Consider the following 26,359-nt stretch of genomic DNA (forward strand, 5'->3'; position numbering starts at 1 on the left):
TTGTTTTGAGCACTAATGTCTCAATGATCAAGAATATTCAATTTGAGCATATAAGTAAAAAAAACACAGATCTGGGCTAGCATTTCCTAGAGTTTGGCAGGTGAGCCCAAAATCAAGGGCATTTTTTTTAAGAGCACTGAATCGTGCTCCCAGCGTTAAGGTCATTACTGCCTTCTCCGCCATGCTGCTCCTCATCACTGGTCCCCGCACTGCAGCATGGCCCAGGTTCACCTTACCCCTCTTGGGCCCGTTGCTTCAAAGCCTGGCTTCGCTGCTGAAGCTGTGTCTGAGGTAGATCTGGACTATGAGCTGGGCTGTGACGTGGGACAGGTCCGGCAGTCCCACAGAGCAAGAAAAAAAAAAAAAAAGTGGTAGAATCCCGTCAAAAAGCCCCAAACAGTTGCACAGGATGCAAGAGGGATGGAACGGGAAAAGGAGAGCATCCCTTTTCTTGTCCTGGAAAGGGACCCAGCTTGCAACCTGCTCAGGGAACACCAATTCAAACAATGACTTTTTGTTTCTTCCATAAAGAAAATGCAAAGGTCTACCAGGGAACCATCCCCTGCCTCCAAAACACCTTCTCCCACCAGACCTCAACTTAAATGTCACCAGTGAAACAAACCCTCAAACTCTAACACCCTTTATTCTAAAAGCATCTTGTGCTATTTCGAGCTGCCACCCTCCTTCCTTCCAACCCCAGCGACCCACCTGCCCTCACATCTTAAGTCCTCGTGAAGAAACAGCTTCTCTATAACCACGCACCAGTGAAAAGCCTCCATGGTCAGTGGGCACTGCTGGCTGGGGGACCTGGCCAGGGCAAGAGAGGCGAGTCCCAGCTGCGCCTGTGCACAGCGAAGCCAGAGCTGCTGGGTGGCTGATGGGAAAGAGATTTGGGGGTGGAATAAAAAGAAGAGGAGGTCGAGAAAGAAATATGCAAATATGTGTCATGACAAGATTAAAGCAGCAGTAGCAGAAAGAAAAGCAGAGAGAAAAGCGAGCTCATCTGCTGAAAAGAAGTGATCCAAGAGGCCATTCCTGAGGAGATCGGGCCAAACCAACCAAGACATTTGGCTTCTTGCAGTTGGAGGGATGCAGAAATGAACTGGCCTTGGGTTTTGGAGAAACACATCATCCATGCAAGCGTCTTATACAGACCCACTCGCCCTGGCTACCAGTTATCTCTGGCAAGCAAGCATGACATGATTAATCCTTTCCATCAATCATCCCAGCAACCAGAATTTGATCTTGGGCTAATAAATCTGTCTAATTGGTTTCTCCCCATTAGCTCTTTTTCGGAACCCCTTTATACCTGGAGAATCACGCCTAATAATTGATGAGATTTTTTCAAGAAGCTGCTGAGAATGAGTTGTCCACGCACATCCCATTTGAAAGCCTCGGAGAACTCACTCCTGCTTTCAGAAGAGCTGCTGTATCTCGGGCACGGAGGGAAAGGACTGGTTGATGCTCAGAGCCAGGAAAAATGCTCTGCCACATTCCCTCCTCTACTAAACTGCTGTGCTGCCCTTCAACTCCTCATTTTCCCCACTGATCCTGCGTGGATGGTGCTGGCATGGAGCACATGCCACATCCACCCATGTAAGTGCCACCCTCCGAGAGGAGCCAGTAACTTGGTGCTTCAAAAGATGCAAAAAATCGTGAAGAAATCTCAAACCCCCTTATCCTCAACTTGCCCAGGGGAATACTCTCATCATCCCCCAGCCCTCTGCAGCTAGTCCTTGCCAAAGTCAATACATCAAGTATCTGCGGACAGGACAAGTTTAACAGTAAGTAATAGAGAGGAAAGATGGATGAGTTTTATACAATGCATCCATTTTGCATTATCTTTCCATTCTAATTTGCTGGCTGGTTGCCATGTATTGAAAGGCTCTTTCTGATGCTCTGAACATGTCCCAAAGCCAAGCCCAGCTAAACTCAGTGGGTTCCCACAACCCAGCACCCCAACCCCAAACCTCAGCAGGACAAGCTGCCCCAGACCCCTCCCAGCCACCTCCAGCCACAGGGCACTCGGTCCCACCATGACCCAGCCACCAGCGAGATGTGTTGAGAGATTTTCATCTCTTCAGAAAAACCTAAAATTTCAGTTCTCAAACTGACCTTAAATCAAACCTGACGCCCCAAGTTGGCACAGGCTGGACTACGAACACGCCAACAAATACGAAGCTTAAAGGCAAATCTTCTTGCAGCCCATTCCTCATGGAGAGGTGGCAGAAGTGGGACTTGTTCCTCACCCCATCTTTTACCCACGGACCTCAAAGCACTGCTGAGACCGTCACTTCAGAGCACAGCACAAGGCAACAAAACCTAAGGTAGCCAGGCAAGGCAGCACGCAGCATTATCTGTGTGTTCTCACTGCGTCGAAGGGAGCACTGCCCCCTCGGCTCGGCTGTTAGCTTCCCTCCATCCCTGATGCTGATATAAAAACCTGAATAAAAGCACATAGAAGATAAAGTATATTTTGCATTTTGGTGCATTGTCCACATGTCAGAGCATCCTCTTTCACCCACTGGGGCCAACTGTGAATAGAAAAGCTCTTAAGCATGGACTTTCACTGAGCCACCTGCCTCCAGGAGCTTCATCAGCCACCGACATCGATGTCCCAATCAGTCCAGTCCCCAGGTCTCCTGCCATCCCCCCCCACATCCAACAACGCACAGCACGGTCACACCAATCCCGCCCTTCGTTAGGTGCTGGGGAAGGGGCTTCAGCCCAGGAACCTCTCACACACTTGTTGCCACGAGAGGGCACCTCTGCCCTCCTCCAGCGCCCAGCATGCATTCCTAACTGGTTTCCAGTGGCTCTGATGGTGCTATGGGCTCAGGGGTGCTTTGAGATGAGTTCAGGCTTTGCAAAGCAGCCAAGTGAAGCTTCGGGCAGCTCCCACACAATCGGTGTCAGCAGGAGCCCCAGACCCCATCAGCACACGCTCTTGAGTGGGTCTTAGACCACTCTTAATTTCTCAATAACTAAGCCCCATTACCAGGGCGATTGACAGGTGTCATTCAGATACGTTTGATATAATTTTGCCTAGAGACAGTGGCCAGGGACATAGCTTCATTCGGTATTTCAGCCCCCGGGCAGTGGGGTATTGGCCCTTCAGTGGATGCAGAGCCCTTCAGCGGGGGAAATCAGGAGGGAATCACCACAGCTGAGGGGAGTTGCAAGGCTCCAGGGCCCCAGCCATTTCAGGTGCACGAGCACAAGCCAGCACAAGAGAGGAAGAGGAAACAAAACTGTTTGTGACTTCTGAGGGTTCTTCGGATTGAGGTCTGTGGCGGGAGGAGGAGGCGGCAGCACGTGAGGCAGCACAGGGACCAGCGGCTTGGAGGGCTGCTCCGCTGCTCCAGTGCCGGAGAGCGGCACGATGCCGCAGACCCTCGCTCCAGGCAGCTGCACATTTGTCACATAAAACTGGATCAAAACTCGATACAGGAGCCCCCGCACGGGGCTCTGTGCCTGTGGCACCCAGTCTGTTCTAAGCCAAATCAGGTTGAACCAGTGCAGCGAATGCAGGCAGACAAGCCCTTCCAGATCAAAGCAGATGCGTAAAGGGAGAATCCAGAAGTTACAACATGGATTATACTATCTTCTGAACTTGATTCAAGGGTGGAGACCCTTTTGCCAAAACTCAAGTTAAAACTCAGGACCTGCCAGTCCTCCCAGTTTGGGTGGGGAGGGGGCAGGGGGGTCAGACCTCCAGCAGCACAGGCTGCGAGCAGCATGCTTGTCCCCATCATGTCGGGCGCAAATCCCAGCCCAGATGCCGGAGAGGAGCTCCCAAAGCCCCTTCCATCCCTGGCACTGGCATAGGCAGGTCCAGGCAAGGACGACACACAGATCTGTGGCACGTTTGGTGTCACAGCCGAGCTGCGGCTGAGCCCCAGCTGGGTTACAACTGCCATGTATTTTCCACTGAAAACTGCAAGTGAAATCAAAATGTTTCCGCTCTTCTGTCTGAAGAAACAGACTGAGATGAAAAAGTACAAGTGAAGCTTTTTCTTCTTCTTCATCTTCATTTCCAGCATAAATATTAAATAGAAGAACCGAGTCCTTCAACAAATCTGGTTGAAGCCAGACTCCCTTTCTCTTGCATTTCCTCTTCAGAAAGGAGGCAACAGCAAAGCAACACTCTTCTAAGAAAACGTGATCTAGCATTTTCATTGAAAAATGAGAAACTAAGGTTTCTCGCGCCGAGCCCACAAAATCACCCTTTGGGGCAGGAGGAAAGACGCCCACGAGTCCACCGCAGGCAGCCCAGCTGAGGAAGCCAGCAGCATCCACAGAGCCCACAAAGATGCAGCCATGCTCCTCCTTCAGCATCTACTTGGGTTTGGGAGAGGGTTTAAACACCCCCGGCCGCTTCCTTCATCCCACCAGAGCTGGACCAGCAGTGGAGGAGATGTAAAGTTTCCAAACGAGGAAGACATCCTATGTTTGCTAGTCTGGGGCTGGGCTTTTTTAGCCAGGGGTTCATGAATAAGAGAAGAAAAGGAAAAGGTTGAGGGTCGGATAGGACAGGACAGGAGGTGCAAAACAGCAAAGATGGAGCTTTTCTACTCCACTGCCACTCAGCTCGTTACAAAGGCAATAGCGGTGCCGAAGCAAAGCTGTTTAAAGCCCACCACTACTTTGGCACAGGCAACATGAAAAGCCAGCACAACAAACACAGCAAATAAATTCAACGCACCGTTAGTGAAATCCAGCACAAAGCTGCCCCAATATCTGATCTGGATTTCTTCCGAAGTGAATTCCCCTCAGTCATGTTTGTGCCCTCTCTCCTGTCTGCCTTCCATAAACATTCGCATCGCCAAGTTTTACGGCACGGCAGCAAGTAGCTTTCGAAGTTGCATGAACGAGTATTTGGGGAAACTAAATACCAAATTCGCACTGTGCAAATATTCATCGCAGGCATGCAGGGGTGTGCAGCCAGCAAGGAACAGGAACAATGTCACCAGGCGGATAAAGGCTCACTGGGGGCAAATCTTCATTCACGCTGTAGCTTTGAAAAAGTCACAGATACTCTCTGCCCCCGATAGCTATCACTTATAAAAGTCACAGCCACTTTGCATCTCTGCTGTAAGCAAGAAGAGGCTACAGATGTCAGAGAAATTTGTTGCATTATTAGTTCAGCTGTAACTGAATGCTAAACAATGACTATATAAAGTTCATAGAAAGTTGTATATTTAGGCTCAAATTCAGCACATGCCTCATTTTATCATCGAAGCAGCCCCATTAACTTCAAACGAATGGCTTCCCTGTTTAAAAGCACATCCTGAGGAGGAGCCTTGTGAATCCAAGCCTAAAGGCACAACATTTATACCAGGTCTTGGCTTCTCACAAAATTACACCCCAACAAGCAGCTCCATAAAAACCTATAGCAGCCACAAGGTCTCCTTCCATAGATCCCAATTTTCTTTTTGCCTTTGCTCATCTGATCCGATTCATTTGTAAATAGTTTTACACCAGATGCCTGAACCACAGGAGGTCACAAAACACACACGAATGTCTTCATAGCAAAGAAAACATATACGCTCACGTATATATGCGTGTACATATAGACACACACACATCCCTACCCACTCAGGTGATTAGTCTGCTTGGATGTGACCAGTAATAACTGAGGAATAATTTGGATCAGACTGATAGCCCTGGTTATAGGCAGAACTGCAGAGCTCATGCCACCCAGGCAGCGTGGATGTTGAGAATGCAGCACTTCCCGACACCTCACAGGTAAACTTGTTTTAAGGTTGGCTTAAGGTTGCTTGCGATACCTTAACACGGGCATCAGTTAATGCAGGTAGTTCTCTGCAAGCAACACAACCAGGTCTGATCCCACAGCCTTGGATTGTGCACAAGTTAAGCAAAGCCAGCACTTGGCAGGTGAGAAATGCCACAGAAAACATGGAGCTAGAAAGGGAGAACAGAGCATCTCCAGCATCACTCCATTAGCTCGCTGTGCAGCAGCTCTGTGCCCCTTATTCTGCACCTCATGCACAGCTCCCAACACCTTGTCCACAAACGCTCCCGGAATTCCCAAAGAGTTCGACAAACCTTTTGCCACAAGCACTAAACACAATGGCTCGCAATGCAGCTACGAGCTAAAAAGCAGAGGGACGAGCAACGCCCCTGGACCTGCCAGCCCGTGTCCGCAGCGCCCAGCCCTCCTTCGGGGCAGCAGCTGCCTCCGTGGCATCATTGGGGTGAAGTGGCAGGACCCGGCTGGGGGGGGGGGGGGGGGGAGGGGGGGGGGTGCCAGGAAGGAACTGCTGAAACCTCCCGGGTGTGAGGTGGCAGATCCAAATCTCAAGAAATAAGCAGGAATCCCAACAGACAGATTTTTCAAGAGTGCTCAGCACATCAGGCGCTAATCGCTTCTGAAAACGGAGCTTTTATTTAGACGCTTAAATGCAAGTTGGAAAAATCTGGCTCCAATTGTGGGTGAAAATCTGGCCCTGAGAGCCTTTTTTTCATTATTCTCTTCCCTTTTATTTGGCTCTAGATCACAATTCTCCTGTCTCTTACACTCCAGTCCGGGAGGCTGCTCCCCCAGGATCTCCGCTTTTAACCTTGCAGAAAAAGGAAACTGCAGCAGGACCGTTGTCGTCAGAGTCAAAACTTTCTCCTTTTTGTGCAAATCAATTTCCCTGTAATCTCAAGTGCTGTTTACACATCGCAATACCCCCGGACCGCGCGGGATTTGCATCTTGCCGCGCGCTGCGTGGAGCCCTGCCAGCTCCCAGCGGTTCCCAGCACACGGGGCTGCTGCTGCTTTTATTATAGGTGGACCGTGTTCATAGTATCTTAAATCCAACCTGGTGGATTACTATTCAAAATAAAGCGTGGACCGAGTTCTGCCGGGGATGCCCTGTGGATCAGGGTTTTGTTTTCTCAAACTGGTTTGCTCTGTATGGACCAGACAATTACGGTAGCCAGAAAAGTGTGAAATTTCAGCTCTGACCATGTCAGGGCTCCCAAGTGTCAGTTACAATAAAATAAATGACCCATTTCCTGACGGATCGCGAGGGCTCCTCAGAGACGGACGGACAGATTTTTTTATGTTTGTTTATTTTCTCTTTTTTCCTGACGGGAAGACTGCGCTCCCCTGCTTTTTCACATCAGGAGGTGGGAGCAGAGTAGGGATGCTCTCACCCATGTGCTGCTGCCCTGACAGCGCCCTCCCAGCTGCTCCCATCCCATCCCATCCCCGGCACCATGCCCACTGGCATCCCCTGCTCCCCCCCTGCCGAGCTCTGCCAGCTCCTGGCCCCTGCCTCCAGCCAAAATCTCAACAAACTGTCCCCCCTGCTCTTCGGGTTTTATTAGCCACCTTGGGGAAGCTCCCATGCAGGGGCTGTAAGGGCAGCCGGAGCGGGCTCAGCCCCAGCCAGCAGCACAGGGAGGACGAATGTTTTCCCAAAGCACTTCCCAACTCACGCAGACCACCCTCCAAACAGGCACCAGTACCCACAAGCTGCAGCGATACCAAACACGGCTTGGTTTGCTCTTAAAGTAAAGCCAAAGCCCAGGGAAGGGGACAAGAGTCGGGCAGTGTCCCCTAGGGGAAGGGCTGGCAGGGGCCAGAAACAGGCTGCAGGACCCCAACCCTCCCGAGACCCTTCCCAGAAAGCCCCATCCATTGCTAACTGACCAGAGGAGAAAACCGAGTGGGTTTCAACTGAAGCATGACTTTTCAATCTATATACTTAAAACCATGAAGACCACGCCAGCATCTTCAAGAGCAGGCTACGGGCACCACACATGAACCAATGTGGAACTGGTTTCCACTCCCCTTCCATGGGTTATTCCATCAGAAGCAGAGAACGCAGACAGGTTTTAAGGAAACCAGCTTAGAACAACACCTTACGTTAACTTTCCCACAGCTTCCCAGGGGCACCACCAACACAGGAGCGGTGTAAAACCTCCAGCCTGCGTTGGTCCGAGACATCCACTCTCAGCTCAGGGCAGGACTCAGGTGGGGAGGGACACCCTGAAGTCCCCTTGGCCAACGCCAGCATTCCCCCAGCACATCCCCTCTGCAGGGACATGGGTCTCAATGCTGCCCAGGCAGAACATCTCACAGTTCACCAGAAAACATGCAAGGATGAGGACAGCCAGAGAGAGACACCAGCAACCCCCTTGCAGAAAGAAGGAAAACCTTCCAGCCAAGACCCCTGCAATCCCCCCGGCTTCACAACCTCCAGGATAAACTTGCAATTTTCAGGTAAACCCCAGCAAAGATTTCTGAGCTTAATTCCCCCCAGGGTTCACACATTTACTGGTAATGAGCAGACGACCTGGGAAGGCAGCTGGGATAAATCACTACACACATCTCTGGAGTGGACAAACACCCCCGTGGGTCTGGGCTTCTTGTTTCATAAAGTATAGGTTAAGAAAAAGTTTCCTGGTGAGCAGACAATTCCCTAACTGCCTCTGCAATGCTCCCCGTACCTCTCCCTGCAGCCCCTAGAAGCCATCCCAAGCCAATGCAGGATGCTGCAGGACATCAGCCCTGTCACTGATCCATTTTCTCCTGCATCACTTCTTTTCTTGAACTTTTTAAACTTTGCTGGGCAAATGCATTTTTTAACACCCCCCCGGTGCTCAGTGCAGGACCCTCCTGGATCTTTTCCAGGCTTCAACGTGGGCAGAATAAGAATTTAAAGGTGCACAAAAGGCTCAAAGCCATCAGTCAGCGAGGAGCCTGGCACTGAGAAGGATGGGCAGACCTTGCAAGATACTTCTGCCGGTTACCCCCCAGTATCCTCCAGTTTATCAGGGTCCTTCCGGCAGCTGGGAACCCCTCTCACCCACACCCTCAAAGAGGCAGCCATCAGTGCTGTTCAGAAGGGGGTGATTTTGGAGTGCTCAGCCCTTGCTAAAGTTTTTAAATGCCTGCAGTCACAGCCAAAACGAGAGGTTTCACCTAAAACTTTTGAAAAACTCCTCTCTGGTAAAAAACAAAAAAAACCCAACCCACACCCAAAACCCAAAAAAGACCAGGAAAGTCTCTGCAACCTTTTTAAAAGTTTTTTTTTCCAAAGAAACCTGCAACATCCAGGTTTCAGGCTCCTCAGTTTTTTAGTTTGCTCCTACTCCCCTCCTTAACTTTTGGGAAGGGGGAGACACCAGCATCCCCCAGGCAATTCCCTATGCATCTGCTTCAGCCTCCCACTTCTCCCCATCAAAACTGTTCTATAAAACCAGTGGCATCATTAAAAGAAGCAGAAAAAAAACCCACCACCTTCCGCCAGCATCGATGGAGGTACCTTCCATTCCTAATTCCAGCAAATCTGGAAGGCAGCGGAAAAGCAGGGGCTGGAGCTGGTGACCCCGGCAGAGAAAAGGGGCTGGAGACATTTCCTCCTGCTCCAGCCTGGGGCTGCAAACCCCTTGGGCCAACTTGGGCCATCCCCAGCAGCCTCAGCTCCCCCAAACCCCCCTCCCCAGTAACTCTGGAAAACATTAACATCACTGGGGGCTTGTGCTGGGAGGGGGCAGAAATCTCCATTTTTTAATTTTTTTTTTTTTTTTTTTTAATTCTGAAAGGTCTCGATTTTCAAAGCGAGTACTTTAACCCCAGCTTCCCCTCGCCATATCTCTGTTTGCTTGTTTTTTTAACCTAAAAGGCAAAGACAGAACCAAATTCGATTGGAGAGGCAGATTCAGCCCCAGCGATTGCCACTGAGGTTCTCTAGGGAATTCAATTTATTATTTTCTTCTGAATCTCAAAAAAATCATCAAACTCCACAAAGGGCATCTACATGGGACAGGCTCCATCTTCTATGGGTTCAAAACTTGAAGCTACAGAGTTTCCAGTTAAATTGCAATTTCTTGGGCATATTTGCCACTTATGGCTCCTACGTGGAAAGGGGGAAATAAAGGCATTTCTCTCGCTTCAGGCTGTAAACTGGTAAATATATTCTTTCTCCCAGGTAGGTTAAAATTTACTAAATCATCTCAGTTTCAAACCTCACAGATGAAATCTACTGACAAATTATTAATGACTAATTGAATGGCAAAGTATTTCTAGTTTTTCTAGCTGGAAATCATCAAAACACCTGAATTTCCAAAGAACTACCCTTCTCAGAGGTATAAAACCAGCAGCAGAGAGCTCACAGCTCAAGGCTGGGGGCTCACAGAACTAAAGCAAAGAAGAACTCAAGTTTATTACCCTTTTTGGTAATCAAAAAAGTAGAAACACACCAAATCCCATTAAACTCTACATCCTGAGAAAGGAGCATTCATCCTGCCTTGCAATTTTCAAGCCTTGCAGTAAACAGGGGTGTTGCTAATTTTTGTTAATGATACTATAACTTGTGAGCCAGACCTGGTTTTGGGAGAAGAGAAGGATCTTAAGATTGGACTAAAAGCTTATTTTATCTCAACATTCAAGACAGTGTCTTTCTTTTACATGGAAAAGAACTACCAAACTTTTTTCAGTTAATTTTCAGACAACCCAACCACCAGGAGGGAGAAAGGCACATTTTTTGATTAATGCTGACAAAGAAAGAAATCACACTCGCTGTGATCAAAAATTTTAAAATATTTCGTTACGAACAATTAATCACACAATTATGCATGCGCAAAAAGAATGGTTCTCTGGTGTGAAAACATTAATTTGAAGCAAAGTCTAGGGGAGAAAAAAGCCAATTTGAAGGTTTTTCCCCATCCATTTCTATGTACTACACTCGATCCTCACATCATTAACAACATTTAATAATTTCCACCTCCGCTCGGGAGCACATGGAGCCTCTAAACCCAGGAGCTGCTCGGGAACAACCTCTCTTTAAAAATACCCTTTTAGTTTTCAGTCTATGGGCTGTTATCAACCCAACTCCCTCTCCCCCCCCCCAATTACTTGGTTTCATTCTCTCTGGTCGACTCACTTCCACATTCCTCATATTTGGAATGTCTGCTTGATGGATTCACTTTTTTCCCCCCTCACCCCTCCTCCTCGCCTCATTCATTCATTCTTTCGACCCCATCGACTTCGGGCTTTTCAGCTTCCCAGTTCCACCCCCCCACAACCAATCCTTCATCTTAAGTAGGAAAACCGAATTTTTTTTTTCCTTAAAGAATCCTTTTAACCTTCTGAAGAATAAAGCATGCAATAATCTTGAAATTTTTTTTTAAAAATCCTCTTAAGTTTCTCCAAGTTTTTCTACCAAAGTTAAAGAAAAAATAACTCCCAAACAGCAATGAGATCCTTTAAACAAATCTAAACTCACTTTAAACCTCTGTGTTTTTTTAATGAAACGATACATTTATCAGCACTGACTTTTCTTTACAGTCTAATACTTCCAAAGTATTTCGTTAAAATGGTTCCCCACGATCATTAACATAATTTGCAGTGTTAAGTGTTACTTGAAGAATCACTGTAATTAAAACAACTCTAAATCAGTTTATTCTTCTTGGCTATTTTGGTGCAGCAGCTACACACACCAGCCACTCCTTCTTGGGCCATATGAACACACGGAGCATTTTTTAATTTATTTCGATGATGGGTTTAGGTACAGGAGAGATTTTGAAGAAGGCAATCCACCAGCAGGAAAGATTTATTTACAACATGCAATTTCACCAGACACAATCGTTTCCAAAACCATCCCTGATCAGTTCTCCTGAGCATTCCTATTCGCACATTCAACGAGAAGAAAACACAACCAAAAAGCCAACTTTTGTAATTATTATTATTTCATAAATTAGCTGGGAAGCGCACCAATGCCCATGACTTGTTTTCCCACATTTCTAAAGGGGGAAAAAAAATTAATATCAGGTTTGGGGGGGGAGGGGGAGGTTGTTTGGTTTAGATCCCACCAAACTCATCTGATTTTGTCCTCACTGCTCACACTTAATTAACCATTTCCTGTTCTATGTGCCTTTAAACTGGAAAATCCAGTCTTAAAAGTAAGCAGAAAGGGAAGAAGAAAGAAAAAATATGAAGTATCCTTTGAGGCAGCCCCCATATATCTCAAACTTTTTTTTTCTTGGTTTTTTTTGGGGGGGGGGGGGAGCAAAATACCCCAAATTTCCCCAAAAAAAGCTCATTCGGGGCAACCAACCTGCCAAGTTTACAAGCAGCTGCCAAAAAAGTTGCCTTTTTTATTTTTTTCCCGACACAGAAACACAAACAACTTTTCCCAAAGTGAAACAAAGTAACGGCGGCCCCGGTCCCCCTGCAGCCCCCACCCCACCCCCCCGCGAAAGCTGTTCCTGCCGCTTCAAACGGCACCCGGGGGGGGGGGGGGGGGGGGGGGGGGGAGGCCTCATTTAAACCCCCCCAGCCCCCCAAAAAGGGGTCAGCAGCTAAAAGCGAGGCACAGCACGATTTAAGGAGATCCAGGAGAAATGCAAACCGACCTTCCTTCCACCTATTGTACGGTTCCCCCCCCCCCCCCCCCCCCAGCACTTTGAATTCCAGGCACCGGCGGAATAGTCCCATTTTCAGTGAATTTCTCCCCGCGCCTCCTGGGGGGGCGTGAGCGGCTCCCCCCCAACCTACCGATTATCCAGCAGCAGTAAGAAAAAAAAATATGTATGTTTAGGGGTTTTTGGAGTGTTACTATGTTACCCTTCAGAGGGTAATTGCCTTTGCAACAGCCCCCCTTCACCCACTGCTGTTTAACCCCCAGCAAGTCACCCAACGCCGTAACCAGCACCAGCGCTCACCCTGCCACGAGGGGCTAAAAAATTAATTAATAAGAAGAAGAGTCAAAATCTTGGCTAGGAAATTGTTACACGGATTTGGGTTTTGCTGTTGGGATCAACCCCAAGCAGAGGGAAGCCCCTCTGCCACAGCCAGGGCTGCAAAGTTTGGCAGCTCCCCCACCCCCTACAATGGAAGCATAAAGGGGTGACCCTAAAAAAGGGCTCCCACGCCCCAGCTGAGGGGGGGGGGCTCAAAAGATGAAGGAATCGGGAGAGTTTGGGGAGGCAGCGTTGGCTTCGCCTCCTCCCTCCGCCCGGGCGTTGAAGTAACCGCCTCGTCACGTGGCCGACGCGGGTTTCGGGCTGCGCGATCCAACGTGGACTATTGGGGTTGGGGTCTCGCTCGCCCGCAGCCCCACAGGCCCCTCCTTGAGCTGGGGAGGGGGGCAAACCTCTGCCAAAAATAAAAGCTCTTGGTATTTCCCAGGTAACCCCCGGCAGGGCTGGGAGCGCGGGGCTGGGGGCTGCTCCAGCGTCCGGCACGCCAGCCCGGCACGCAACAAAGGGCCAAGAAGATGGAGAGGGCCGGGCTGGGCAAGGCCGGCGGCGGCGGGCGAAGCTGCTTGGCAGGTTGAGGGAAACCACCAAGAAACCCGCTTCTTGCCCCAAAATAAAAGTTGCCGCTGGATGGGAGCTGGGCCAGCGCCCCGCGCTCGCTGGGTTTTAAATCACTCCCGGCATGGCACGGGGAGACCGGCCCCATGTTGTTGTTTTTTCCTTTAAGCCCTCACCATCAAATCCCAACAAATTGCACTTTTTTCCAAAAAAAAAAAAAAATTATACCTTTTTTTTTCATTTTATGATTCTATTGGAAAACAAAAAAATTTTGCTCATTTCACAGCAGAGGAACAGAGCGAGGCTGGGAAATTCTTCCAGTGCCACAAGTTTGAAAATCCCAATGCCTCAGCCATCCAATCACCTTGGGTGAGCTGCTGGATAATTGTTCAACCATTTCTTTAAAAAAAAAAAAACAAAACAAACAAACCAACAAAAAACTTGCTCACGAGGAAGTTTTCTATTTTTTTTTTTAAAAAAAAAAAAAGGAATTAAACGCTGAGCCTCAAAACTGCCTCTCACCTCGCTGGTATCTAAAGCCAAATCACCAACATCTTTAATTTTATATGCACATATTTGGGTATAATTTTTTTGTCTCTTTTATCTTATGTTCAATTTTTTTCCCCCAACAGAAATAATAAAAAAAAAAAAGAAATTAAAACACTGTATTACCTTTGCTTTTTAGGTACTGAATGTTCAATCTCTAGCTGTTTTCCATGAAGCTCCACTTTCCCTAAAAACAAAATGTGTCTGTTTTTGAAAATCTGGGTGGAGTGGTCAGAAAGCTTTGGATAACACACTATCACGTGAAAGCTCACAATTTAATTCAAATTACGATGAACTACGCACAAATACATTTTCCGATTCCTTTACAAGTGCATTTTATTAAATATAAGACTGGCTTCAAATGGGAAGCGGTGGGAGGGAGTGGTGAGTTAGCTGTCTGGACAATGTTCCTTAGGAATATTTAATTCCTTAGTTCATCCTGCTTGGAGTGAAAAAAAATGAGGAATAATATTTTGAGACCAATTCTTTGCCTTTATTTAATTCCGTCTTGTTTAATCCCTGGAAGAAGTCCTTTGGGCTGATTTATTCCCCCACACACACGCCCCCCCATTAAAAGGCTCAAAAATTGTAACTCCATGGCAGAAATGGATTTCTCTTTGAAAATGGAGTGGGTTTCTTTGCTGCTAGCTTATTACGATGATTTTTTTTTTTTTTTTTGGAGGGGGGAGAAGAAGGGAAGAGCTCGGCGGGAGGCGGGGGGAGCCCGGGCCGAAGGGGGGGGGTGGGGGAAATTCAAATATTTTAAAAATTATCTGCTTCCCGGGGAGCTTTTTCTCTCCCTGCGAGCAGCATGGCGACCTTCGCGCTACTCCACACATCACATGCCCCAGGAAACCCAGTTTCAAATCAAAATGGCCAAAGTCCCAGCCCACCCGCCCGTGCCGCGACGGGACCCCCGCGCCGAGCCCTGCCGGGGCGGCCGCCCCGCAGCCAGCGGGGCCTGGGGAGGGGGCGGCCCACGCGGGGCGGGGGGCTGCGTGGGGTGGGGGGCCCCTGCTCTTCTCCCCCCAACGCTGGGCGGGGGGTGTTTTTTTGTGGGTTTTTTTGAGGGGGGCAGCGCCGGGGAGGGAAAGCGGGTCGCACCCCGCCGCCCGCTGATGCAAGCCCCGACGGGGCGCAACGGAGCGGGGGTGGGGGGGCACGGGTTTGGGGGGCGGGTGGGGCTGGAAGCTGGGGGGGTCTGGAGCGTTTCGGGGAAGGGGAGAGGAGGAAGCGGGCGGGGAGGGCAGGCGAGATAACGCCGCTTACCCGAAAAAGTTTCGATGGCTTTCATGGCCCACTGCTCGTCGGGGCAGTCCACAAAGGCATAGCCGGACTTGACCAGGAACTGCCCGCTGAAGGAGATCTTGTGGTCGTTGAAGACTTTCTCCAAGTCGGCCGGAGTCACGTTCTCGTTTAGGTTCCCGATGTACAGCTTGTTCATGGTGGCGGCGGGGGGCGGGCGGGCAGCGGTGGCGGCGCGCCGGGGCTCCGAGCGCGGCTCCCGGGGGGGCTCCACCGTGCGCCCGCGCCGTCGGGCTCCGGCCGCGCTCTGCCGCCCCGCAGCCGGCCGGGGGCTTGGCTTGGGGAGGGGGGGGCTTGTTGTTTTCTTGCCCTTTTTTCCTTGGGTTTGGTTTTTTTTCCTACCCCCCCTCTTTCTTTTTTCCCCCTATTTTTTCCTCTTTTTTTTTTTTTTTTTGATGGATTTTTTTTTCCTTTGAGGAGGGGGGCGGCGGCTGCTGGAGGAGGGAGGGGGGGCTCCTAGGGGAGGGGGCGGCTCCGGCGGGTGGCGGCGGCGGGCAGGGCGGTGGCGCCGGCTGCGGGGGCCCCCAAGTCGGCGGAGTGGCACTGGAGTGTCACCGGACGCCTCTCGGCAGCCGGGCACCGCCTCTAAATAAAACCGACCTGGAAAATGAGTGAAAATGTTTGCTGGAGGAAGCCACGTGGTGATGCGGGAGGGCCCGGCCCCCGGGGGGAGGGGCCGGGGGGGAGGGGGCGGCCGCCACTTATTTATTTATTTTAATTTAAATACTACGTTATTTACCTCCACGCACACACCCCCTCCCTCCTTTCCGAGCGGGGGGCGCATCCACCCCCCGTCCCATGTGGGTGTCGTGTCCCCCCCCCCCCAACCTCCTCCACCGCCCAGCCCTGTCCCGTCGAAGGCACTTTCCCATCTGCTGCAGCCCCCCGCCCCCACCGCGCCCCTCCCCCCACCGCGCCCCTCCCCCACCCCTTTCCCCCGGTGCCTCAATGGGATTTTTCTGGGTGTAAAAAACTTAGGCATCAAAGGGGCCGGGAGGTCCCCTGGCGCCAGGGGATTGGGGGGGGAGGGGGGGCGGGCAACAGCCCGCCCGCCCCCCCGGGGCTGGTGCGGCCCGGCGGGGCGGCTGGGGGAGCCCCCCGGGGCGGTATTGTCCCCGGCATTGTTTTAAGCCCTTCATGTGCAGCCCCGCGGAAGCCTACGGGGAAGGGGGCGGGGGGGGGGGGCTCCTCCCGGCACAAAAGGGCCCCACGGTGGAGGAGGGCCGTTCCCCGACGGGGCCAGGGCTGGGCTGCGAGGGGGGGGGGGGTGCCCCGTCGGCAATGTGGCGTGTGCGGCGCAGGCCCCCCCTCCCCGCCTGCCTTTTCTGGAGACTTTTATTTTTAGGCTCAAGATGGGTTGAAAATAGCAGCGAGCCCCCCCCACCACCACCCCACCCCCGGCCCCAATCCGCCACCCACCCCCCCGCCTTCCTGCCTATTCGACGGGGCGGGCGGGGGAGCCCCGGTGCGCTGGGGGCTCGGCCCGGGATGCTGCCGGGCGGGGAGGGGCGGGGGCGGCCGCAGCTCCCCACCCCCCCGCCCGCCCCCCCGCCCGCCGCGCTGCAAGTAGAGGCACGGTCCGGCCCCTCCGCGCCTGCAATTAAATGCAACGCGCCCGAGGAAACCAGCTCCCGCCTGCCCCTCCCGCCGGGCGCGGGGCTCGGCTCCGTGCACCCCCTCCCCTGGAAAAATTTGTAAAAAATGTTTAAAAAATAATAATAATTTAAAAAATCGCTAACACATTATTTTTGCCCATCGAGGGAGCGGCTCGGCTGAGGGATTCCCGGGCGCGGAGTTCCCGGGCAGCTCCGCGCTCCCTGCGCGGTCGCGCAACCGGCTCCGCGCTACGCTCCCCCCTCCCCCCCTCCCCCCGCCTTTCGGGGTGGGTGCGCGGGGCCGGGACCCCGGTCTGGGGGGCGGCGGCACCCCCAGCACAACTGGCAGAGCTGGGTGTTTCCTCGGTGCTACACAAATGGGATGTGCTGCGTTCTATTGCTAGAGTTATTTTTTTTAATTATTAGCGATTTTTTTTTTTATTATTCCTATTTTTCTCCCGGGTGGGGAAAAGCCACGTGGAAAATTTGTTAGGAAATAAATTTGATATTAGTCGGGAATCAGAAGTTGCGTAAACCTGAAGAAATAGATGCACATGCCCGAGGACATTTGTAGTGCTCTGTGCTGCAGCCTCTTAGGAATCTCGTTAAAGTGAATGATAAAAATCCTGGGAAACGGTCATTTCAAGCGAAAAGCCTTTAGCTTTCCCTCCTGTATCCGATCCACTCTGTTATCCCGGGATCTTTGCCTTAGAAGCATGGAGATGCTGCTCACCAGGGAAAGTTCGGTTCCCATCCTTCCAGCTGCGTTACTTGGCTCTCCTGAAGTACCAAAGCAGCCCGAGCAGCCTTTGTGGGAGCGCTGCTGCGCCCACGTGCGTGTCCCCCAGCCCTGCGGGGCGCAACGCAACCTTCAGATCCACAGGTGAAAAGCAGAGAGCAATGGAATTGGGAAAGAAAGTTCCTGCAGCTCAGAAAGTTCACTGCGAGCCTCCCCTGCCTGAAACGGCCAGCGTGCGCCTTCCTCCAGCGCTACGTGTGTCCCCCCCACCGCCACGATAAATGAGCCGCTGGCTGCTCCGGATCGATTTCTGATCTTGCCCAGAATCTTTTGTTGTTGTTTCTATTGGTTTACCCAGTACCTTCCCCATGTAACATCAGCCTTTGCAATAATGAAATGAAGGAAACCAACCTTAAAAAAAAAAAAAAAAAAAAAAAAAAAAGGAAAAAAAAAAGGAAAAAATCCAAACAAAGAGGGAAGTCTTCAATTTAGATCTGAAACAAGAAAGACTATCAGTCAACCTCCTTCCCTTGGCTGCAGCATTCCAGATGCAAGGTATTTAGAGAATGCAAACAGCAGAGACTAAATCATTGATCTGCTGGGGGGTAACCGAGCTGCACTCACCCCGTGCAGGGGCTGGGGGGCTGCCCCCCAACCCCAAACTGCTCCCGCCCAGGCTGAGCCAGGGCAACATCCCCCCCACCAAGGGAAACAGTTCTGCCCTCCCTGATTTCAATGTCACCAGGAGCCAGGGAAAGGCTGAGCAACAGTTTGCACCCAGGCACCGTCACTTGGAAAAAACTCTGTGGCCTTTTTGCTCCCCCAGGATTTTCTCAAGTTGAGTTGTAGTTTTAAAATTCACTTTGAGGAGCTGATTTGTGTGTGTGAGAGAGAGAGAGAGAATTTACAAACATTTTCAAATTTTACTGCCTCACTTTCTCATCAATGTAAAGCTGCTTCTGATTTAATACCTAAAATCTGATTTGGCCAAAAGTTGGAGTTTTTAAAAAATGTAAATATTGGAATCAGGCAGAAATGGTCTTAATGAGTTTTTACAATTTCTCTACAAGTTCAAGTAGTTACTGTTGCCACTTAGGAGTTTGGGGAAATTTCTTAAGGGAGAAGGTTGAAGCTGGGTGGCAAATAGTGCAGCTAAGATTTCACCGGAATGGGGCTTTGATACGAGAGGGTGCAATTACTGCAGCCTGCTGAAGTGTTGTTGATCTGAGGCAGCACATCTCTGAAATAGAAATATTTTTTACTGGTAGATTAGCAGTAAACAAGAACAGATTATATTCTGCTATTTTTCTACCAGCTATCATTTGAATCTTTCTTTAATTTGTTTTTCTCTCTTTTTTTTTTTTTTTTTTAAATCTCTGGTGATCTCACTGGTATTTAATTTGGACAACATTAAAGATGTACTTAGAAACCCCAGAAACTTTGAAAAAAATCTTCATTTTTGAAAGTTTGAAAATAAGTATTAATTACTATCTAATAAATATGGGGTGAAAGTTTTCAGTAAAATACACAGGTCATAAAGGAAAAAAATAAAAATTTTATTTTCATATAATCTGTTTCAATCAAATGTCAACTAGCAGAAATAATCTGAATATGGAACAAGCCTGTCCTTGAAACACAGGTGAGAATTCAACAGAACAAGAAGAGTGAGGGCTACAGTTGGGAAATATTTCCTTTTACTTAAGTGGAATCCCAGTTTAAACCACCTTTTGTTCAGTTTTTATTACATGGAAAATATTCATGACTGGAAAAAATCAGCTCATATCTAAGAAGATCCAGTTGATTAAAGCTCGTGTCGATAAATTTGTTAAGAATCAAACTTGCTATGAAATGACTAGTTTGCTTTAAAACAAAATTAAGGTTTGAGGTAGATTATTGGTAATCCCCTGGTTCTCTGTGCATTTGAAACATCATCCTGGCATGTAAATGAGGTTTTGTTTGAGCCCCGGAGCATCCCCAGCCCCAAGGAAGGGGCTGAGTGATGGGAAATGCCCCTCTGCTCCCTGGAGGGCGGGAGGTTCAGAAGCAGCAGTGCTGAAGATGGAAATGGTTAAACCTGGAACTTGCTGGAAGATCTGCCTATTCCCTAAACATTTTAGTGCTTCAGTTAAAAACAAAGCAAATACTGCAATAAACTCTGGCTTCAAAATCAACTCCCATCTTGAAAAATCCTTTCGTTCTGGTACAAAAAAGCTGGAGTCTCTTTCAAAGTAACCCAACAGAAAACCACAACCAAACAACTGTTTGCTTCTCCTCCACATCTGCTGCTTGGCACTTGCTGGGCTCCCACCAGGGCAGGGTGCTCAGCGCCGCACAGGGCTGGGGCTGGGTGCGCTTCCCAGGTCTCCTGGAGCAACAACCTGAATTCTCCGTTGGGCTTTGCAAACACACAGAGGAATGTTCAAATTGCAACTGAACAAAGCTGCTTTGCACAGATTTCCCCTCCATCCCCCCACCAATGGAAACAGTTAATTTGGGGGTTTGCAGTCATTTTCTTTGGGTAAGCAGTAAACTCTAAAGGGGAGGAAAGGAAAAGGCTTATCAGAACAAGCCCTGAAATGTTGCTGTTCAGATAGTCCCTTTAATTTTCAATTTTTCTCCAAAATGAATATGCCGCCACTTCTTTATAACAGACCTTGCTAACCTGTTCATTCAGTTTTTCTTCCTCAAAAATCGCCGGAGCAGCTGGACACATAGCTGGAGCAGCCATTTCTCCTACGGATGGCTGGAGCGGTGGGGGAAAGTTTTGGTCTTGGTACAATGATAAACTAAACTAACATAGTTGAGAAAGCATGGTGGGGGATGAATCCTGCCGTTGCTGAACTCCCCCTGACCTTATTTCAAGTAGGAGCTGCTCTTTTGAACCCCGCTCCAAACATTTGCAGCACTTATATAGCACAGATTAAATGTTTTCCTTTCAGTTACTGTAGGTATTTGTATCAGATTTCCTCCAGTCTGAAATAAATGCAATTTCTATCAGATTTATGCTCTGTGAGTACAAATTTGGGGGCCCTATAATTCCGAGTCACCGTTTAAATCCCCCAAAGAACAGCAGGCTCTCCAGCACTCACTGCTTTTCATCCCTCCACTTTTTAAACTCCCTGTAGCAGGAGGCAACGAAAGGCTCAGCCGCTAATACCATTCCATTTTTGCCTAATTCTTTATACCCAAAACAAGTGTATCCCGGGAGGTGGGAAGCTGCACAGCAACACTTTCTGTTGTGGGTCACTTTAAAAAATATAGGTCATTTCACAATCGGAACCTTGACCCATACCCCACCGCCTGCGCCGGGGCACCCGCACCGCTGGGCTGCCGGAAAGGTGATGTTAGGAGAGCAGCAAGGGCACGAGATAGAAATAATTCCACGTTACTGAACCAGCCACTTGGGCAGGCGCCTTGCCGTGGACCGGGTTGTCTAGTTTCTCGTCCTGCTGGTACATAGTTGGGATTTAGCGGGACTGATTATTTCCTCTCCTTTCCTGCAGCTCCACCACTCTAATCTCCCCAGCTGGTGACTTCTGGCCCTATCTTTGCTCAAAAGGGGAATCAAGGATGGTTTTCACATCACGATTGCTGCCGCAAGGTGAAGTGCTAACGGGGTAAAGCGCTAACAGGGTACAGCCCAGGTAGTTCTAATGCTACAGCAAGTCCAGATCACCTCTCCAGCCCCGGGAAGCTGTGATGGTGCTCACTACGCAGGGGTGAAAGTTGCAGTTGTGAGATTCTTATAAGCAGCTCAATGGTCCAAATAAATCTTCCCCGCATAGATGTTCCAGGTGCTGTCACAGGCTTTTTGTTACGGCAGTTACTGTCCTGTAGGTCCCTGCTGCTGGGAGATATGACAAGCGTTTCAGAAAAAAAAAAAAAAACCCAAACCAAAACCAAAAAAACCAACAAGCAGAGGATGCAGCAAAAAGTCCGTATTCCCTGTGTTTTGCAGTTCCCATTTTTAGTTGTTGTGGATTTTTTTCCCCTCGCAAAGAACTGGCAATCAGGAAGGCTCCGAGACAGCCGCCCCAGTGAGCTGAATTAGTCAAGAACAACTGCTGGAGCCTTAAAAGGCCCTAGGGTTTGTCTGCAGTTAAAAGAGAACATTGGCATTTAAAAACATATCTGGTATTTTGCCATCGTGAAAAAACCTGTTCCAATCCCCGCAAGCACTGGAGGGGGAGGCAGGTCTGAACCCAGGAGAGAGGATGAAGCGGCGTGCAGCCCTCCAAAGATGCCCTGGAAATCCATCCAGCCCATCATCCGCATCCCCGGTGCAGCTCCACGTGAGCAGGGGATGGGACGAGGAGCCAGGCAAACCCTCGCTGCCTTCAGCTGAGCCCAAGCTGCTGCCACCATGTTTCGGGAAGCCTGAGCTCCCTGGCAGGGTCCTGGCCCCCGGGATGGGTGCGTGCTCTCCCCCCCTAACAGCACCAGCCCTCGCCGCACGACGGGTAGAAGGTGCTGTTAGACCCCAGGCAGCCCTGGGAAGCAGGGGAAGGCTGGACACGGGCTGCGGGGTCAGGGCTTGGGGGAAAGAAGCTCAGATTTAGGACTTGAGCTCTGCAAAGGGTGAGTGAGAATAAAGCATGTAAGAGTTACCTCCTCTGCGAGACATTGCTGGTATTTTAGGGAGACAAACAAGCTCCCAAGAAAAAGCTTGGAGCCTCTTGCACCTTTGGCAGCAGCAAAGTTGAATTAAGAACAGAATCAGCCCTGAATCAAGACCAGAGTTGAATGATGCTCCACTGCATGTGATTTCAGGTAGAGGATGGGGGTGAAAAACTCTAAAATCCCTTCTTCCTCCTTCCCTGTGCTTTGAGGAGCCGAGCAAATGCTAACACCGATCGATCATAGCCAGCTACGGTTGGGAACCTCAGATCAGCCCAATGCTTGCACACAAAATGGAGCAGAACGTGCTGTTTTCATCTGGGACAGGCAGCACCTGAAATCCATCCCTGGCAGTGCTGAGGTGCCCTGAGCAGCGCCACGCAGAGCAGCAGCTGAAGAGCCCTGCTCCGATGGGAAAGGGAAAATCTTACTCACCAAATCCATTGGGAAGAGGAGAGGTGTAAACTGTGACACTGAAGGAGAGATGTTAGAGCTAAACACCAAGAAAATTCTTTGAGACGTTTGCAGCATTCTCCTTGCTGAAAACTTTTGGGAACGGATCAGACTTGTCCTTTCAGAGTGATCTAAATGGAGCTGAGGCTGCCTGGGAGCAGGGGAAGGAATGGATGACCTCTTAAGGTCACTTCAAGCCCTATTTTTCCATGATTACAGGGACATCTAATACTTGAAATGCTCTGTAATCAAAGTTGCCCTTGAGATGTTTCGGTGTCTCAAAGCAGAGCAGAAGGACCATTTCAGTAGCGCAGCTGTGATCTTCCCAGTGCATTCCTGAATTCCTGAAACACCAACTCCTCGAGTCAGGTCTGCTGCAGAGCAGAGCAGAGCTCGCTCACTCCACACTGCCTGGCAGGGTAGGATGAAGCAGGGCAGCTCCACCTCTCCCGTTTAATTTGCAGGGAGACAAATGCTGCAGCTGGGTGAAACCTAAGCTAAAGTGTCCTCTGTCCCAAGCTAGGACGCAGCGGAAGGTTGTGAAATGACTCGTGTTATCAGAGAAGGCAGCAGACCACAGATAGCACTACAAGGGAAGAGCTGCTGTGGCTGGGATGGGCTGAGGCTGGAGAAGAACAAGGTTGACATCATTAATTGGACCCCCTGTAACAGGGGGCAGAAAGCAGATGCGGGCGCGTGGTCCTTCTCTAGGTCCCTAGGTCTGCCCTGGGCGCTTCCCAGACCCAAACTGGCATGCAGAGGTTCGGCGCTTCAGGTACCGACCAGTGGATACTGCACAGGGCAGGATGAAACGCAGGCAGTGCCCACCTGCCCTCGGAACTCCTGCTCCTCTGCAGGCTTTTTGCATGAAAGGTTGGCAGAAATTTTGGAGTGATGCTGCCGTCTGAACTGCGTCATGAGTGGATGCCCCAAAATAACTGTAATTGTGAACTCTGGGTCAACATTTCATGTTGCTGGACATTTATTTCACCCTATTAACTTTATACCCTACAGAGGCACTTAATGAGAGGAAAACAAATAGGTTGCACTTTGGAGAAACAAGATATCTGAGTTGGCTGGGAGCAAAGTACCTAGAATACATATAATAAAGACACTGGGCTAAACTATTCTATTTTATTGATTAGCAGCTATGCTAGGAGTGCAAATTGGTTACTTGTAACTATTATAGTGCATCATTTATTACAGCAGGCACAATGCTCCTGCATGGGTGAAAAGCTCTGGAGACCCTGGCACGCTTGTGCGCTGCAAGCTAAAGGACGAAGCCACATGTTAAGTAGCTCCTGTGAAAGTAGTAATTACTCCCTAATAGCACTGAACTCTTAATCTACACTAATAATGTCCTTCTGAGCCTTTATCTTGATGCAATATAGGTGCAAGATTTTTTTTGCTGGAGAGGCTGGTTGGGCAGGGGGTTGTATAACTGCAGCGCAGCAAGAGCTCGCCTCTGCCTGCGCCGGGGGCAGGTGGATGCGGCGTTTGTTCTGCACCCTGTGGTCTTTGGGGGCAGGAACACAGGTAGCGGTTGAAACCAGCCTGTATCCGATGCTCTGTCCCAGCAGCACTTCTCAGAAGAGCAGAAAGAGACACTTTATAGAAAGGAACTACAAAATGGATAGCCTTTCCGTGGAGAGAAGCACCTCACCGTGCTGGATTTCTGCATGTGTTTGGGATGAGATACACCAGGGGCACCGTGCCAGCACAGCGAAACCCTCTCCCACGCCGAAACCACCGACACTCCAATTTTGCCATTATTACTGCAATTCCACTAAGGGCTGCTTTTTGCTCAGCCCTGTCAACCAGAAATCCTACTTCTTTCCCACACAAATCCCTGATGTAGCTGAGCCAGCACAAACCTGGGAGGATACACGCACCCCTCCTACACCCAGGTGTGCAGGGTTACTGCTCTGAGCCGCTCTGCTGAGCTCCACAAAATAAATAATAATAATAAAAAAAAGCTGGCAGACCTGAGGGGAAGGTTGTAACTTGGATAACCTCCTGCAAAAGTTCAGGCTGCTCGGGGGAACCGAGCTGCGGACGGGACCGTGCCATGAGCCAGCCACGGGCACTGCCGCGCATCGGAACGATGCGAGCGCAGCTCAGCCCCTGGGTTAGGCTGGCACAGGCACAATCCTGCTCTGCTTCCCTCAGCAGCTGAAGCTGGGTGTGACGGGGATCCTAGAGCAGCACCTGGTAGCAGTCCCTAAACGAGATTTACACACTAAAATGCAATGGGTCGAGCTCTCCCAGAGGGACTCAGGGAAAGCAGGCAAGTCAAGCACGAGGGAGAACATCTTACCGGGCACGTAGTCACAGCAGAGCTGATGGGAAGGTGGGTTCACCCCTCCTACTCTGATGGCACAATTCACATCTGCAGAACATCTGCTGTCCTAGATCCAGCTGTGCGAGGGCAGGGTGAGGTGGTGGCCTCACTGACCCATGTCCCCAGCAGCTGCAGAGCCACCAGGAAACACTCCATCACCTACTCAGGACAGAAAAAGCCCAAATGGGGGCTCAGGTCCCCCTACCACCCCTCACCATTACAGGCAGCTGCTGTGCCGCCACCATCCGCCTCGTTAACCAATGCTGCCTCACCATTGCCTACTAGAGTCCTGTCTGCCACCTTCCACCCCAAGTTTTCTTCTCTTAGAATGCATATTTTGGGGGACAGATGCTGTTTTCAGTATTTGGGGGGGTTGCACAAAGGGTTTCAGACCACAGTTGAGATGCCCAGGCTTGATGGTGACCAAAAAATCCCAATGATAGAAGCTATTGATTGTAGCAAAGATATTCTTTCTGTAAGAAAGACAAGGAGCAGATTGGATCTCTCTGAGACAGCACTTACACTTGGCAAAAGAAAAGATGGAAATTAAGGAAGTTTTTGCCATGGAAGGAGGTGCTATGCGGAATTAAGGTTTAGACCAACGCCATATGTCTTATGCCCACAATCCACGTTCATTCTTGATTTTGTGATAGAGTAATGTTTAATTGCCATTAATGTAAACAAATTTTAAAAGGTTATTTTCCTGCTCTGTAGGTCAATAGACTTAATGAAGCAGCTCTAAGTGGGTTTGAATTGCTTTGATTAGGTGCCTGATTTCCTGTTTACCTCATGGGAGTGGGTTTGGTCCTGCACAGCTCACATATATAAAAGCCCTGGAAGGTCTCCTCAGCACCAGAACCAACTGAAATCCTCTGGGCAGCTTCAGAGAAAGGTAAGCAGCTCTATGTTAGTCTCTCTTGTTGTATTTTTTTACTTTCTTTCCTCCCCCCCCCCCCAAAATAACAGTGGGAGCGAGCAGTTTGAGAGCATCAGGCAGGAGCTGGAGCAGAGCAGAGCAGCCTGTATCCCTGGCGCAGGGTTTCCTGAAGTGGTACAGGACTAGCCACTCTCTCGGTAGCTTTGGCAGGAAGGACCCGCAGCAGCGTGGCTGCTGGGTTGTAAAGGGAACGATGGTTCTTTCAGAGGAGGATTCAGTATGTGGCAAATAGCAGTTTGGGATCTGCACCTGCACAGGGAAACAAGGAGAAATTGGCTCTTGGTTGCTTTTGGGGACCTCCCAGCTATGGATAAAACAGGGGCAATGTTTCTTCCAAAGCAGACAGTATTGTATGGGGGACTGGAAGACCTTCACGTTGCAAAGATCCCAAACTTTCACGTTGCAAAGATACAAGGGAGTTGCTCCTCCTTTGATGAACAAGTCAAATCACAGGATCAAAACAGCGTAGGTGTCACAGCAAACTCCGTGCCAGGCAGGGCTAGCACAGCTCGACTACCCCAGTTCAGTGTCACGCAGGCAAAGGGGTC

General features: G+C 49.9%; 1 protein-coding gene across 1 annotated transcript in view; it reads right to left on the reverse strand.

Annotated features, from left to right (window-relative positions):
- Nucleotides 1-15,672, reverse strand: part of IGF2BP1 (insulin like growth factor 2 mRNA binding protein 1) — a 29,688-nt gene extending 14,016 nt beyond the window's left edge. The window contains exons 1-2 of the mRNA XM_005236550.3: nucleotides 15,094-15,672; nucleotides 13,951-14,011 (exon numbers count right to left, since the gene is read on the reverse strand). Coding sequence (XP_005236607.1) covers nucleotides 13,951-14,011; nucleotides 15,094-15,268 — 236 coding nt within the window. The 5' untranslated portion in view covers nucleotides 15,269-15,672. The remainder of the gene's footprint in view (nucleotides 1-13,950; nucleotides 14,012-15,093) is intronic.
- Nucleotides 15,673-26,359: the final 10,687 nt, after the last annotated feature.

Source organism: Falco peregrinus, chromosome 18, assembly GCF_023634155.1.
Source record: "Falco peregrinus isolate bFalPer1 chromosome 18, bFalPer1.pri, whole genome shotgun sequence".
NCBI classification, from domain to species: domain Eukaryota; kingdom Metazoa; phylum Chordata; class Aves; order Falconiformes; family Falconidae; genus Falco; species Falco peregrinus.